This window comes from Orycteropus afer, unplaced genomic scaffold (assembly GCF_000298275.1).
Source record: "Orycteropus afer afer isolate SDZICR_OR568_19922 unplaced genomic scaffold, OryAfe1.0 scaffold00366, whole genome shotgun sequence".
Classification (NCBI taxonomy): domain Eukaryota; kingdom Metazoa; phylum Chordata; class Mammalia; order Tubulidentata; family Orycteropodidae; genus Orycteropus; species Orycteropus afer.
The window spans coordinates 2,209,630-2,225,864 of NW_006921953.1; the positions used below are offsets into that span (position 1 = coordinate 2,209,630).

The 16,235-nt window shown below is 51.0% G+C and overlaps 1 protein-coding gene across 1 annotated transcript; it reads left to right on the forward strand.

The window, feature by feature from the left end:
• The first annotated feature begins 2,817 nt into the window (after positions 1 to 2,817).
• B4GALT7 (beta-1,4-galactosyltransferase 7) lies at positions 2,818 to 12,728 on the forward strand. Its single transcript, XM_007952969.2, has 6 exons — positions 2,818 to 2,867; positions 6,989 to 7,351; positions 10,126 to 10,351; positions 11,625 to 11,708; positions 11,990 to 12,094; positions 12,573 to 12,728. The coding sequence occupies exons 1-6, from the start codon at positions 2,818 to 2,820 to the stop codon at positions 12,726 to 12,728; spliced, it is 984 nt and encodes a 327-aa protein (XP_007951160.1).
• Positions 12,729 to 16,235: the final 3,507 nt, after the last annotated feature.

Genomic DNA, 16,235 nt, shown 5'->3' on the forward strand with positions numbered 1-16,235 from the left:
CATCACTGTGGATGTCACATTTTTAAAAAAATTAGTTAAGAATTTGGATTTTTCTATGAAATATGATTTCTTGTAGTGAATCCCATTGCATACTATTGGGGTTTCAGTCTGGTGCAGCAACAGTTAGCTGGACTGATTGGTGGCTGTCTTCTTTAGGTGGGCTTGTGCTGTCTGGGTCAATCACACCTCCCTGCAACCATCAATGGCTGCCTCCAACTGGTCTTTGCAGGTGGTCAGCCTTGCCTTTGACATAAGCCAAACCTAGCCTGAATTTGCTAGGGTTCTAGTGGAGGGTGCAGTGCCCGGGAGAGTTCAGCAGGAACAAGGAGGGAGGGTTTTATGCTTCTGGCTTAAGGAGGAGTGGTATGTGCTGGGAATGGTTAATTCCCACACATAGTGAAGTCCTCTGATTTCATTTTACTTGGATTCACAATCAACACCCATGGAAGCAGCACTCAAGATATCAGACGTCGTATTGCACTGTGTAAATCTGCTGCAAAAGACCTCTTAAAGTATAAAGGAGCAAAGATGTCACTTTGAAGACTAAGGTGTGCCTAACCCAAGCCATGGTATTTTCAATAACCTCATATGTGTGTGGAAGCTGCACAGTGAATAAGGAAGACCAAAGAAGAGTTGATGCCTTTGAATTATGGTGTTGGCAAGGAATACTGAAAATACCATGGAGTGCCAGAAGAATGAACAAATCTGTCCTGGAAGAAGTGCAGCCAGAATGCTCCTTAGAAGTGAGAATGGGCACATGTCATCTCATCTACTTGGTCATGTTGTCTGAAGGTACCAGTCCCTGGAGAAGGATATCTTGCTTGGTAAAGTAGAGGTCAGTGAAAAAAGGAAAGATCCTCAATGAGATAGATTGACACAGTGGCTGCGTGGATGAACTCAAGCATAACAGGGATTGTGAGGATGGCACAGGAGTGAACAGTGTTTCATTCTGTTGTACACAGGCTCACCATGAGTCGGAGCCAACTTAATGGTGCCTAACAACAATAATAGCAAGAACAGTGGTTGAGATCATAGATTGTGGAACCACACTGCCTGGATTCATATTCTGATTTTGTCTCTCTGTGCCTCAGCTGCCTCTTTTCTAAAGTGGGGATAATTACCTATTTGTAGGGATAGGTACAGTGGTGGTTCAATGGTAGAATGCTTGCCTTCTATGAGGAGACTCAGTTTTTATTTCTGGCGAATGTACCTCAACCACAGTCACCACCTGTCTGTCAGTGGAAGCTTATGTGTTGCTCTGATGTTGAACAGGTTTTAGCAGAGCTTCCAGACTAAGATGTACTAGGAAGAAAGGCCTGACGACCTATTTCCAAAAAATCAGGCAGTGAAAACCCTTTGATCAAAACAGTTTGATCCCATTGTGCATGGGATCCCATGAGTCATGGAGCAACTCAGTGGCAGCTCACAACAACTCATAAAGATTCAATGAGATAACAACAGTAAGGAATTTAAAACAATGACTGTCAGAGCTCAACATCCACTATTGCTGAGTTGATTCCAACTCACAGTGACCCCCGTGTGTTATAGATTAGAACTGCTCCATAGGGCTTTCTTGACAGAAATCTTTGCAGAAGCACATTGCTAGGCCTTTCTTATGTGGAGCTGTTGGATGAATCTGAACTGCCAACCTTCTGTTTAGTAATTGAATATAAACCGCTTGACCACTCAGGTACTAATAACTCAATTGTTATTAGCTATTTATTATGAAACTTAGAGTTTGCCTGGAAAAGCAGAAGAGATCAAGTCTAACAACTCTGTCACTCTTTTTCTCCAGTGGGAGCCTGGCCCCTCGGGGCCTAAGTTCCCACTGTAACAGGAAGATATCATTCCCTTCTTCAGTTCTCTCCTTAACGCCACCAAAAGACCCTCTTCTGTATGACTGCCATAGTTTATATAGTGTTCATTATGTGCCCAGCACTGTACCAAGTGTGTTTGCATTTTCTTTTGTAACCCACAAAGCAACCATATAGGATAGGAAACATATATATCTCCAGGTGAGGAAACAGATGTAGAAATTGTTGTTTGCCCCCAAAACACAGTTGAAACTTCCCAATCCAGTCACCCTGTCTTGAGAGCATAGCTCCCAATTATACTTAGGGTGACTGGCTGAACCCAAGACTGAGCGCTGAGCTGGTCTTCTCCTCAACCCAAGCTAGTTGCGGAGGAAGTATGTTTCATCTGGGCTGACAGAAGGTATGCCCAGATGTTTTCCGCCTTTGGGGGGGAAGAAAAACCACTGCCACCAGTCCGTTCTGACTCAAAGCGACACTACAGGATGTAGACCCGTCCATAGGGTTTCCGAGGCTGTAAGTCGTTAGGGAAATAGATTGCCTCATCTTTCTCCCGCGGAACGACTTGTGGATTCGCACGGCTGACCTTTTCTTTAGCAGCTGAATGGTTTACGCACTACGCAGTAGAGCTCCTTTTGGGAGGAAAAGGAAGATGCAAATTACCCCAGAATCAGGTTTGGGAGTCTGGAGTCTGAGTTCCAGTCTCAGCCCAGTGACTTTTTGGGTGGTTTCTGGCCAGTCACTCCGCCTCTGGGGCTTTAGTTTCACGGGATATAGGGCGGATCCTGAGAGCAGCTAGGAGTCAGCCAGACAGCGAAGCACTAACGGCTGGTTTCCCAGCGCGCAGAACCTTTAGAGCAGCGGCTCCGGGAGCAGACGGCGCGATCGGAGCGGCGGACTGGGAGGACCGAGGGGCGGGGCGGCCGGCGGAGGCGCCGCGTAGGCCCGGGAGGCCGGCCGGCCAGGGCTGGGAGCTGAGCCCCATGCGTCGCCGCCTCCCCGAACGATGTTCCCCTCTCGGCGGAAAGCGGCGCAGCTGCCCTGGGAGGACGGCAGGTGAGCGGCAGCGGCCGACTCGGGGACTGTCCTCCAGAGAGCTCCTTCCTGGGCCGAGTCTCCGAGCCGGAGACCACCGGGTCTCGGTTTCTGCGGATCTCTTCGGCTCCGTGCTTCTCCTTCTGGGTCACTGGCTCGCTCTCTATGGGTCTGTTTTGCTCTATGTAGGTCTCAGTCTTCACCGGTCTCAGTCACTCCGCAGGTTTCTGTCTCTGTGCGAGTCTCCGTTGACCTCTCTTCGTGAATTTCTGTTCCTCTGTGTAGCGCTCTGCTCATATCTTTGAGAGTCTCTGTCGCTACGAGCCTCGTCCTCTTATTATGGGTCTCCCTGTGTCAGTTACTCGGCTGGCGGCTCCCTGTGTCTCTTTGTGCGGGTCTCTGTTTCAGTTGACCTCTCTCTGTGAATCTCTCTGTCCCGTTACCCTGGTCTCTTATTTCCCTGGTTACATCCATTTGGCTTCATACCCTAGCCCTCTCCCTTGTGCTACTCCATACTCCAACCTTTGATGACTACCCAGAACAAACCAAATCGAAGCTCTGTAGATCTGCACTGTCTGGCCTGCTCTAGGCATTCAACACACATACGTGAATTCATTTCTTAGGCAGGTGTACCTGAATGGGGCCTGTGTTGTGTATTAGGTGTGAGCTTAGCCCAGACCATAGCTAATGACGTTTCCCGTTAAAGCAGAATGGGTACAGTCTTGAGATGTGTCCAGAAAACTCATACAGACTACCTGATAGTAGGTCTCCACCCAGCGAATGACAACCTCGTTCTGTTTATATCTTAAGTTTGCCAAGTGCCAAAACCTTCTGGAACTTAGTGGGCACAGCTCTTTACCATTGGGAATTTTTGTAGACTTCATGATGAAATAAGAAGACAGGAATGTAATAGAAAACATGGGTTGTGGAGTAAGGCCGGGTTCCTCTTTAGTAGCCATAGGACCAGAAGCAGATCACTTAATTGTTCTGACCTTAGCTTTTCCATCTCTGAAACAAGGATCATAGTATCTACTCTGCAGGGTTGTATGAAGATTAAAAACCAAACCAAACCCACTGCCATCGAGTCGATTCTGACTCATAGCAACCCCCACTGGGTTTCTGAGGTGGTAAATCTTTACGGAAGTAGGTTGCCCAGTCTTCTTTCTGTGGAGTGGCTGATGGGTTTGAACCGCCTTCTGGTTAGCAGTCAAATTCTTTAGGCATTGTGCCAGCAGAGCAGAGATCAGATTTGTAAAGCCTTTGGCTCTGTTCCTGGCACAAAGGAGGTGCCATTTGTCTTCAGCCTGCTTGCACTTCTGAGTTGCTATAACTAGAACAGCTGAGTATTCAAACCATGTATCAGTAGGGTTTGTATGAGTGAAGAAAGGAAAGTATTGAAAGACTATTTTCTGATCCCTTTCCTTAAACCTTTGGACCATAACAGCCAGAAAAATTCACTGTCAACTCTGTGCTTTTCACATGGGGATATAAAGATCCATGTAACAAATACTGGCCAGGGTAGCAATAAAGAGTGCTGGCCCTGGACCTAACCTGCCTGGGTTTGAATTTACTTCTTACTAGCTTTGGGCACAGGTTGATGAAGGAGTCAAGGCCTTGTCTAGATTTCCCTTAGAGCTAGCTAAGGTAGCCTGGTAGCGTAGTGCCTAAGGCACTTGACTGCTAACCAGAAGGCTGGCAATTCAAACCCACCAGGCACTCTTCTGAAGGAAGGTTGGGCAATCTACTTCCTCAGTGATACTGCCTTGGAAACCCAAGGAGGGGTCGCTATGAGTCAGGTCTGACTCGAGAGCACATAACAACAATAACAAGGTAGCCTGGGCCTGGGAGGGCTGGGCTGCAGATCTGGAGACTGCCACCAGGTGGAACCAGGAGCAGCTGTTCTCAATGCCCACTGGGAATTGGTACTCTGGGCTCTTAGTTCAGTTTGCTCAGTGGTTTGGGCCCTTGGGGTACAAGATGAGGGAGGTGATCCCAAAAGGAAGGGGAAGCTGGATTGAGGAAACAGCAAGTGCAAATAATGCCCAGTCCATGCCATACCCTCCCTGGGTAACGATCACCTGGGTAATGATCACCGCTTCGTTTGCCCAAAGGTGAGATATAACCCCTTATCCATCTCCCTGGTCTCCACCCAGCCCTCAGAAAGAGCCCAGGGGGCGAGGGAGAATCTGTAGAGGTTCCAGCCTTCCCTTGCCACTCACAGGACTGGGCTCTGCTCCTCCCCAGCGGTAAGCAGCACTACAGGACAATGGGGGGTAAGTCAGAAGTCCTGTGTGTGGGACCTGGGCCTGACTTCAGGGCTGGTGGCTTCTAGGTTGGAGTTGTGCCTCTAGAGAGAGGTAGAAGTTGAGCTGGCACTGTGTGTGACCTAAAGCATGCCCTGACTGCTTTGCCTCTTCCTCTAACTCACTGAGCAAGTGAGCACGCCCTTGCTGTCTGACCCTGGATACCTACTATGGAAGATCGGTGCTTGAAAGAAGGCGGTACCAGATGCCATGGGAAGACAGAGGGAGCCCAGAGAGGTGTTTAGGTGGAGACAGTGCTGACCATGACATTGGAGTTTGGTCCTAAGAGTCAGTGGGAGGCTTCCAAGCAGAGAAAACCAAAAAACCAAACCAAACTCACTGCCATCGAGTGATCCAACTCGACGACCCCTCCTTCGGTTTCTAAGGTGGTATCACTATAGAAGTAGGTTGCCCAATCTTCCTTCCAAGGAGTGGCCAGTGGGTTTGAACCACCATCCTTCTGGTTAGCAGTCACATGCCTTGGGTACTACACCATTTCAGGCAGATGGAGCAGCCTTTGTGAGGGTTGGAGTAGAAATGCCTGTGATGAGTATGACAGTGCTGGGTGAGTAGGGAGAAACCGGAAAGGGGCCAGGTCACAGAGGGCTTTCACTGTCAAGCCAATGAGTCTGGCCTTTGTCTTGTAAACCAACAAACAAACCAATCAGTTGCCTTTTGGAGGCTGATTTTTCAGTAGATTGTCAGCCTTTCTTCTGAGGTACTTCTGGGTAGACTTAAACCACCTACCTCTTAGTCAGCCAAGCTCTTAACGTTTATGCAACCCGGGAGCTCAACCTTACAAACAGAGACATGCTAATCATGAGATCCCTTGGATCAAAGAGGAGTTTAGGTGGTAGACTGACTCTACAAGACCAGGTAGCTAACTGGTGACTCTCACAAGTTAAGAAGTAGATGCCTTTGCAAATAGATTATGTCAGAGGAAGTGTGGGGGAAGCTTTTCCCTTCTTGGATTCCTCAGCTCCTTTTTCATTATCTTCAAGAACTTTCAGAGAGAATGGCAAAAGAATGAGGTGAATCCACCTGTTTCTTTGTACTTTTTAACCTAAAAGGCATTCTCTCCCAACACTACCCCAACGTTCACGATATTCAGCTGTCTTTTATTCTCTGAAATGAGCTGGGGCTGTCCCCAGTCTGTATCTTTCTTCTCCTTCTCTACCTCTCATTTCTCATCATATGAGCTGCCTCTTGCTCTGAAGCTTTAAAACTTGTTCAGTGAACTGACACTGTCAGCGTGGGCCTTGCATTAATTTGGGGGCAGATCAATCCTCCCAGTGTAAACACTGGTTGCTTCATCTGGGATGCCACCACCCACACCTGTCTTGGGGACTTTCTTCTAAGCCTGAGAAGCAGGATGGAGCTGAGGTTTTTGCTGGGGGTGTATCTTCAGGATAGGGGCTTTGGAAGGGAGTGACTTGGATTTCTCTAAGGTAGGGTTCCTGCCATGGGCTCAGGACATAGAGCCACTGTCCTGGGAAGGGGCAAGTGAAAGGGTAGAGGACCCTTGCCCTGCCTGCGAGTAGCTCATGGTCTGACCAGGATTCACAGAGAATAAGAGAATATCAAGGAGTGGGGACAGTTGTGTGACCTGGAAGCAGTGGCAGGGCTTCCCAGGAGTGGGGTGGCACAGGCAGGGATAGAAAGGTGGCAGGATTCTGATGCATGGGGAGTGGCTCAAACCAAAGCACTAAAGTTGCTTTTGCACTAACTCCCAAGTGCTTGGGGCAGGCTGGCCGTGTGTGCTAACTTGAGGGGAGGCCAGGAAGGGAGCTGCCAGTGGCCTGGCCCTACACTCTGACTTGCACCCTGCTCTTGTCTCAGGTCCAGGTTGTTCCCTGCTGGCCTGCCCCGGAAGTGCTCTGTCTTCCACCTCTTCGTTGCCTGTCTCTTACTGGGCTTCCTCTCCCTGCTCTGGCTGCAGCTCAGCTGCTCAGGTGATGTGGCCCGGGTAGCCAGGGGACAAGGGCAGGAGACCCCAGGCCCACCTCGGGGCTGCCCTCCAGAGCTGCCTCCTGAGCACTGGGAAGAAGACCCATCCTGGGGTCCCCACCGCCTGGCAGTGCTGGTCCCTTTCCGTGAGCGCTTCGAGGAGCTCCTGGTTTTTGTACCCCACATGCACCGCTTCCTGAGCAAGAAAAAAATCCAGCACCACATCTATGTGCTCAACCAGGTGGACCATTTCAGGTAGGGGTCACCTTCAGACTTGTACCTCTGGCCTAGTGCCTTCCCTCTCAGGCCTTGCCTTGCCTGGCCTCTCCCCTTCCTGGCTGCAGGCCAGCCCCTGGTGCACCTCAGACTTGGGGTGTTCATCTGGGCAGTAGCAGAAGGGGGGGGAGGTAGAAATCATGCTTTGGGCCTGGGAGGAACCCTGATCTGATTTCCATCTTAGAATGCTATGTGTGGCTGCTGTATGTGCAGTAGATTATACCAGGACAGAAGGCAAGTTGGGGAGGCTTTTTAGTGGTCAGTGCAGTCATCTAAGATGATGGTGGTGGGCCATAGTGGTCCAAGGGCAGGTGGTAGGAGCAGTGTGGGGGAGTGCAAACATGACCTGCTGATGGCTTGGACATGGGGATTTGAGAAAGGGAAGGTCAAGATGCTCACAGCTGCCATTACCCTAAAATACTTGCTATTACCAGAAACTGGACCCTCCACGACTAGTCCAAACATCTCACATCCTGCATTTTCTCATTTCCCTCCTACTCCCTCTTTCTGGAAGAACTCCACCCATTCTTAGATCCCACCAGGCCCTTTAGTCTACTGATGTCCCACATGTCACTGCACCCCACTTCAGTCCACACTGTCTCCTGATTTGACTTCCATTCCAGAGTCATGAGCCCACACACATTAAATTACACCCTCAGCGCCATTGCCCCTTCCTGATGGGCAAGACCTAGCCTGACTAAATCTGACTCTATCTACTACCCATCTGACCCTGGGCTGCTGACTGTGACTGTCATCCACACGTACAGCCTCGCTGCTGGGCCCACTTATGACCAACGCTACCCAGAAGGCCTCTGCGCTGCTGGAGACCTCACATTCTTCTGTTTTTCAACTCACCCCTCCTTCTCAACAGCTGTTTCTCACCTTCCCTTCTCCTCACTCCTCTCAGCGTTGCTCTCCATTCCTCGTTCTCAGCTGGTGGCTTTGCTTCCTGTTCACTGGGAAAATAGAGCCATTTGGAAGGGAACTTTCACAAGTGCTGCCACACCTACCTCCCAGTGTCCATACACGTACCCAGCTTCCTGCCTGTTACTGAGAATGAACCATGCCAACTCCTGTCTGAGGCCCCTCTACTACATGGCTCTGGATCCCATCCCACTCCTTCCTCATGGACATCACTCCAGCAGTCGGCCCCTTGCCCTTCTGCATGATCACTTCTTCCCCCTTTCCTAGAGCATTTGCAGCAGCATGCACACGTATACAAAGAGCTCCCACCTAAAAGGGAAAAAAAAGAAGTCCCCCTCGCGCCCACATCTCCCACTGCTGTCACCCCCTTGCTCGGCTCCCTGTTGGAGCAGAACTCCTAGAGAGAAGTGTTCCTACTTGCTTCTGCCCCATTCTCTCCCTCATTCTCTCTTGAACCACTCAGGCTTTGATCCCCATCAGCTCTGAGACCATTCCTCATCTTTGTCCCATCCAACTGCCAGCGGCACTTGCCACATGAATTTCTTCTTCCTTCTTAAAGCCCCTCCACTTGACCCTTGGAACAACACTCTCTGTTTCCGCCTTCCTCACTGGCTACCCTTTCTTGTCCCCTTTGTTGCTGCTTCCCCATCTTCCTAGTCTCTCAGCATCCATGCTTCATGGGGCTCAGTGCTTAGGCATCCCCCCTTTCCTAGCTATAGTCTTTCCCTGGGGGCCTCATACATTCCCTCATTCCTCTCTCCTGAGCTCTGGACTGGTACCCAGCTGTCCACAAGGTCCATCTGGTGGCCTCAGTGGCATCTCATGCTTAACATGGTGAGAACAGAATTACTGCTTTCCCTCCTCATCCCACTTCTGCTCCTTTTGTCCTCGTCCCCAGTTCAGAGAATGGAAACTTGGTGCATCTAGCTGCTCAGGCCAGAAAACCTCAGAGTCAGCCTCAACTCCTCTCCTCTCACACACCACGTCCAATCCCACTGCAAACAGCTAGGTTCCAGTTTTAAAATCCATCTACAATCTACCCACTTCTCACCATCTCCACAACTGCTCATGAACTTGCCTCAGTTGTTGTAACAGCCTCCAATGGGTCTCCCTGCTCCCCCTTTACCCCATCATCTCCTCTCACACCAGCTGCAGTGAGCTTGTGGAAATCAAGTCACAACACAGAGCACAGCACACCTCTATTTAGAACCCTCCCGTGACTCCCTCCTCTCTGGGAGAGGCCCCCAGTGGCTCCCAAGCCCTGCACAGTCTGTCCTGTTAGCTCCAACTTCCACCTCATGCTTCCTTTTTCCACTCTGCCCAGCCACACTGGGGGCTGCTCTTGTCTCAGGTCTCCGTGGTTGCTGTTCCTCTGCTTGGGCCTTCATCCCCCTGATTTCCTAACACAGCCCCCAAACCTTCAGCCCTGTGACCCTGACAGTGCCTGACCCTCTTCACTCTCCTCAGCTTTTCCACAGCACTTAACCACCATGTGGCTGATTACACGCTTACTTGTTTGTTTATTTTTGTCTCCTCCTACCAGATTGTCAGCTCCTGGAGGGCAGGGATGTTATTTTTTACAGCTGTGCCCCTAGTGCTCTGAACAGTTTCTGGCACCTAGTAGGTACTCAAGACAGATCTGTGGGATGGATGGAGGGGCAGGTGTGCAGGTGGGCAGACACTATACTGGGAAGTCAGTGTTGGAGTGGGGCAGCACTGGTATGCAGGAGTCCCAGGGAGGATGCCATGAAGAAGAGGCTCCCCCAGAGTCAGGGGAGAGTGATGTGCATGCTCGCACCTGTGTGCCCAGCCTCGGCCACTCTGCACAGGTTTAACCGGGCAGCACTCATCAACGTGGGCTTCTTGGAGAGCAGCAATAGCACTGACTACATAGCCATGCATGATGTGGACCTGCTGCCCCTCAATGAGGAACTGGACTATGGCTTCCCTGAGGCTGGGCCCTTCCACGTGGCCTCCCCGGAGCTCCACCCACTCTACCACTACAAGACCTACGTGGGCGGCATCTTGCTGCTCTCCAAGCAGCACTACCAGCTGGTGAGCCACCCGCCTGCCCAGGGGGAGGCAGCTGGGAGGATGGAGCCCTCATTGGGGCACAGCAGAGAGCCCCAGAGCAGCCCAAGAACTTCAAGAGGAGCAGGGAGGGCACAGCAGAACCTCCTTCCTGGGGGGCTTAAGGAAACTTAGGGTGTCTTGGCTCTCAACCCTGCGAAGTCTGGGTAGGAGGTGGGGTCTGGCTTCGGTGCATGTTCTGGTTACCTAGTGCCTCTCTGACAGCAATACACCACAAATGGAATGGCTTTAACAAACAGGAGTTTATTCTCTTACAGTTTGGAGGCTTTAAATCTGAGTTCAAAGTGTCAAGCTCTAGAGGCTGGGTGAAAGCCTCTCAACCTTGGGCTTCAGCTCTCCCTCCTGCTTCTGGCCCACTGAAGCAGAGGCTTTTCTTCACTCAGCTGCTGGGCTGCTGAAGCTGACAAACCCAAGGTTGAAAAGTAAAAAGGCACAGTCACAGTGTTACCAAACAACACAGCAGGCCACTAATTCAAGTCCATTGAAAGTCCCCAGATTGGCAGAGCATGGCAGGCTGCTAAACAACAACTCGGTTACATGCAGGGTTCAAGTGTGCCATAAACTAGAGACCATCCCCAAAGTTGCTGTTTATATATGGGAAACAGGCCACATCCCTAAGGCAGCTACTCAGCTGCTTGTGGTATATCCCACCATAGAGCTGATTACCAGTCTCATCGTGGGGAGTAACTATCACTAGCTGCCGCCACTCAACCAGGCCCAGCCAAGTTGACACACAGCCTTAACTACCATAGTGCAGCTTGCCCAGCTTCTGACAGAATCCCTGAGCACTGGTTCTCCTTACACATTTCTTGGCTCCACTTTCGTTCTCTTGGGTTCATTTTCAGACTTGCAGGGTGCAAGGTGGTGGTTCCAGCTGCTACCTGCATCCCTCTAGGTTCAAGTCTGGTGGAAGATGGACCCCACTCCCTCACCACCCAAATAGCAGCCTAGAATTGAGTTACACTGGTTCCCAATTGGTCTGACTCATGCACTGGACCTGTCCTTGAGTCAGTCACTGGGGGTGGGATGAGATGGGAAGAACTGAGGGGCTTGGGCTCAGGTGTCCTGCTCCTGTTTAAGCTGTGGCTAGAATTGACTTGGGTGTTCATGCAGAACAGCAAGGGGAGGAGGAGAGGGGAGTCCTGGCTGAACTGGTCATGGGCTGGGTGCTACAGAGTGACAGAAGACCATGCTGCACCCCGGGAGAACAAGCAAGTGACATGCCTGTCTCTGTCAGTGCAACGGCATGTCCAACCGCTTCTGGGGCTGGGGCCGTGAGGACGACGAGTTCTACCGCCGCATCAAAGGAGCTGGGCTTCAGGTAATGGCCCTGGGCCCCCTCCCTCAGCCAGCGTGGCAGTGACGGCCCTGAGGTTCACTCCTCTTTCCTCAGGTGCAGTTCTGGGGGTTTGGAGACAGTCCCAGCCCTGACCCTGACTTATGATCATCCAATCAGTCCCTTGCCCTCTGCACCTCAGCTGCCTCTTCTGTTAAAGTGGGAATGAGGACCCCTGGCTCTGCCTCTGGCAGGCTGTGCACCCCCAGTGAGGTCAGGGCTCCAGGAAGGAGCTGTTTGATGCTGATTTTCCTTGGCCTCCTTAGCTTTTCCGCCCTTCCGGAATCACAACTGGGTATAAGACATTTCACCACCTGCACGACCCAGCCTGGCGGAAGAGGGACCAGAAGCGCATTGCGGCTCAAAAACAGGTGCTGGCTGGCCCCTCACTGGGTAGGGGTAGGTGGTGATGTGGGGACCAGCAGGCCCAAGCAAGTCACTGAGCACTTATCAAGCCATGCAGCCTGTCCTCCCCTGCTTTCCCTCAGGTCAGTTTATGGGCATTCTGCTTGGGCACAGTGTCCTTCTGTGGTGGTTGCTAGGGGCACTGTAGGTCACAGATACCTTGGTGTCCAGGCCAGAGTGGGGTCAGCTCAGCCCAAGGTGCCAGCATCCCAGGGACCCATCCTTCAAACAGTCTCTTCTCCAAGAGGCATTTAGTCCAACAAAAATCCCTGCTCTCCTGTTTAACAGTCAGCTGCAGCCAATGGGTGGGTCTCCCCTTCTGGGAGCTTTGGGTTCTTTCTCTTCAGTGGGGACCACAGAACCTCCAGGAACACAGCCATGTAGGACTGATGGAAAGCTGACTCCCAGAAGCCTGCAGTACATGCTCTCTCTGTTCCTCCCCAGGAGCAATTCAAGGTGGACCGGGAGGGAGGCCTGAGCACAGTGCGGTACCGTGTGGATTCCCGAACAGCCCTGTCTGTGGGCGGAGCCCCCTGCACGGTCCTCAACATCATGCTGGACTGTGATCAGGCTGCCACCCCTTGGTGCACATTCGGCTGAGTGGGCCAGACGGTTCAAAGCCTGTGCCAGCAGCTCACGCTGCCGCTTATCCAGCGCAAGGCCTCTGGCCAGCTGCCATAGGATATGAGCAGCCTGAAGCTACCAACAGCCAGCCCCGGAGCAAGCAGAACCAGATCAGGACACACATGGTGTCTGGCCGCCGCCACCCATAAACAGTGATGGGGAGAGGCTGGAGTGAGGCCCCACTGGGACTGTCTGCCCTGCCGTCCCTCCTGCCCTGTTCGCCCTCCTTCGTGTGCTGAGAACTGAGCATGGTGGAAGGGGTCCTGGGCCAGTGGGGTTGAGCAGGTTCACCTCTGATCAGCCTGGCTCTAGTCCCTTCTGTGCTGGGCCACCTTGGGCAGAGACAGTTTGGAAGCCAGGCAGCTGATGGTGGACCAGGACATGAAAAAGTCTAGAACTCCAGAAACCAGAGGGCAAGTCCCCCAAAAAGGGACAGGTGAGGCTCAGCTCCAGCTGGTTGTCACCAGGCAAGGGTATGGACTTTGGTATTGCCGGATCTCCTGATTTTTTTCAAAAGAAACCAGAATTCTGGATTCTTAAGTGAAATTGTCTTATTTTTAAATGATAACAAGTAATGGAAACAGTATGGCAGACAAAATGTGTTGTGGGCCACTAGTTTGTCACCTTTGGCTGAGGGGCAGGGAATGGGGAAAAGATGATCTCTTTCTGAGTTCTAGGGTAGCAAGGAATTGGTTCATGGTTGAGGACAACATGTCCAGGGGAAGCTCCAGGTGGGAGGAGAAGCCCAAAGCACATGGTTTCCATGCCCCCTCCATACACAGACCCCCAGGCTGCTGGGCAGCTCCCTTGGTGCCCATCTGGACAGTCTGGCCACCTGCAGGCCCTGTTGGCCTCGGACTCTGACCTTCCCAGGAGGACTGCTTCATCCTGCCTAACATAGAGACAGAGAAAAGAGGGCAACTAATAGATCCAACAAGTGTGGCAGCAAGAATTGAAGTTTTGGTTTGAGGCAGGAAGGAGGATGGATGTTCCTGAGGAGGAGAAGGAGGGAGATGGGGAGAAATCTCTGGAATGTTCCCAGGGAAGATCACTGGATGCCAAGGAAAGGTCAGGAGGAGGAGCAGAGGAGGCTCTGGGATTGGGGAGTGGCCTTGGGAAAACATTTTGAGGGAGGCCTGGGGCTAATGAGAGAATAAGAGGCTAGGGGCTCTGCAAAGTAGATGGCTCCTATAAGGTGTTTAACTGTAGAGGTTTTGGGCAGAAGTCAGAGGAGACTGTTGGGACCAGTTAAGTTGGTTTCTTTAATTTTGGGACACCTGAGAAGCTGGAGAAGAGAAGGATTGGGGCCCAGACTTCAGGAGGATAGAGTCAGTAGTGCTGATCCCACAGGACTCCATTGGGCTAATCTCAGGGCTGCTGCATGCTGTTAGGGTTGCACACTACCACTTATGGATAAGGAAGAGATTTAAGCAGAGACAGCTGGGGTGAAGCTTCAGGCTCCATGTGACTGTTCAGATGTGTAGCTAGGGATCCTTGTGATCTTAAATTGGCATTGTGAACTGCAGTGAGGGGCACACAGGCCAGGACCACAGTGCAAGGCTGGAGGGTGGGACTTTCTCAACCCTAGGCCCAGGAGAAGGGAATGGGATGTGTTTGTGTGCTGTCTCCTGGCCAACCCTGGCTGTGTCACCTGGGACTTAGGTAAAATGGGATCAGTAATGCAGCCCCTTGGAGTTGGTGGGAGTGGATATGATATCAAAGCCTCCAGCTCTGTAGTCACCTACATAGGAAGACCTCAAAAAATGACAAGTTCCTTTCCTCTTATACCAGGGAAAGAAGAATGGGCAGAGCCCTGAAGAAAGAGAGAATTCTTTCACCTGTAGCACAACTGACTCAGCCTGGCCTAGAGGGGCCGCTGCCTGCCCCGTGGCTCCATGCCTTCCCCTCTGTCACAGCACACTGGTGGGTGCCCTGGGCTGGGCTTGGTATAGCCCAAATCTACAGCCCCCCTTCTTTCCACCTTGGGCTTCCACTGAGCCACTCCCAGGGAGGGAGAAGGTTGAATGGCCGTTGTCATGACAAAGAAGATGGCTCTGCCCTTCTGTACCTCAGTTGCTTCCTCCATGAGAGGAACTAACATCCCTGGCTTACTGGCCAGGCTGTGGTTGAAATGAACCCAGGATGTAGGCACATTTGGGATGGTGTGTGGCCAGCATGGTCATTGTAACAATAATAATGAGCACTTGTTGAATGTTCAGCACATACAGATTTCTTTGCATTGGATTATTTTACTTAAGCCATCCTACCTAATAGCTGTTGATGCCCAACTCATGGTAACCCCATGTAGAACTGAACAAAATGCTGTCTGGTCCTGTGCCATCCCCATGATTGGTTGCACATCAGATCGTTGTGATTTATTGGGTTTTCACTGGTTGATTTTTCAGAAGTAGATCACCAGACCTTTCTTCCTAGTCTTTTTTAGTTTGGAAGCTCTTTTGAAACATGTTCAGCATCATAGCAGCACACAAACCTCCACTGATGGACAGGTGGTGGCTGTGCCTGGGTGCACTGGCCAGGAATCAAACTCAGGTCTCTTGCATGGAAGCCAAGAATTCTGCCACTGAACTGCCAATGTCTCACTTAAGAGCTCTAGATACTATTTCTTTATTTCAAAGCTTTGTTGTTGTAAACATTTACACACACACACACATATAACACAACATACAATTCAATATTTTTCAGGTGTACAATTTAATGATATCAACTTTGTTAATCATGTTGTATAACTACCACTCCAATCATTGCCAATTTTCCCATCACCATAATCACTCACTAAACCTTGTCATTGGGTTGACACCGCTTATCACAACCCTATAGGACAGAGTAGAACTGCCTCAAGGCTCTAAATTTTATGGAAGCAGACTGCCATGTCTTTCTCCTGTGGAGTGGCTGGCTGGTGGGTTTGAACCTCCAGCTTTTTGGATAGAAGCTAAACACTTTAATCACTGTGCTACCAGGGCTGCTAAAACCTATTGTTGTTGTTAGGTGTCGTCGAGTTGTCTCTGACTCACAGCGACCTTATGTACAACAGAACGAAATGGCCTGGACCTGTGCCAGCATCATGATAACTACTATAACCGAGCCCATCGCTGCAGCCACCATGTCAATCCATCTTGTTGAGACCCTTCCCCTCTGTCATCAACCTTCCACTGTACCCAGCATGACATCCTTCTCCAGAGAATGGTCCCTTCTGACAACGTGACCAAAGTAGGTGAGGTGAAGTCTAGCCATTGTCATTTCCAAGGAGCATTCTGGCTGCACTTCTTACAGGACAGATTTAGTTCTTTTAGCAGTCCATGGTATGCTCAGCATTCTTCACCAACACAACTTGAAAGCATCAACTCTCCTTCAGTCTTCCTTATTCATTGTCCAGCTCTCACATGCATGTGAACCCACCACTGCGGTCATGTTGGATCCGACTCATAGCGACCCCTCCTTGGATTTTCAAGGCAATATCCCCAC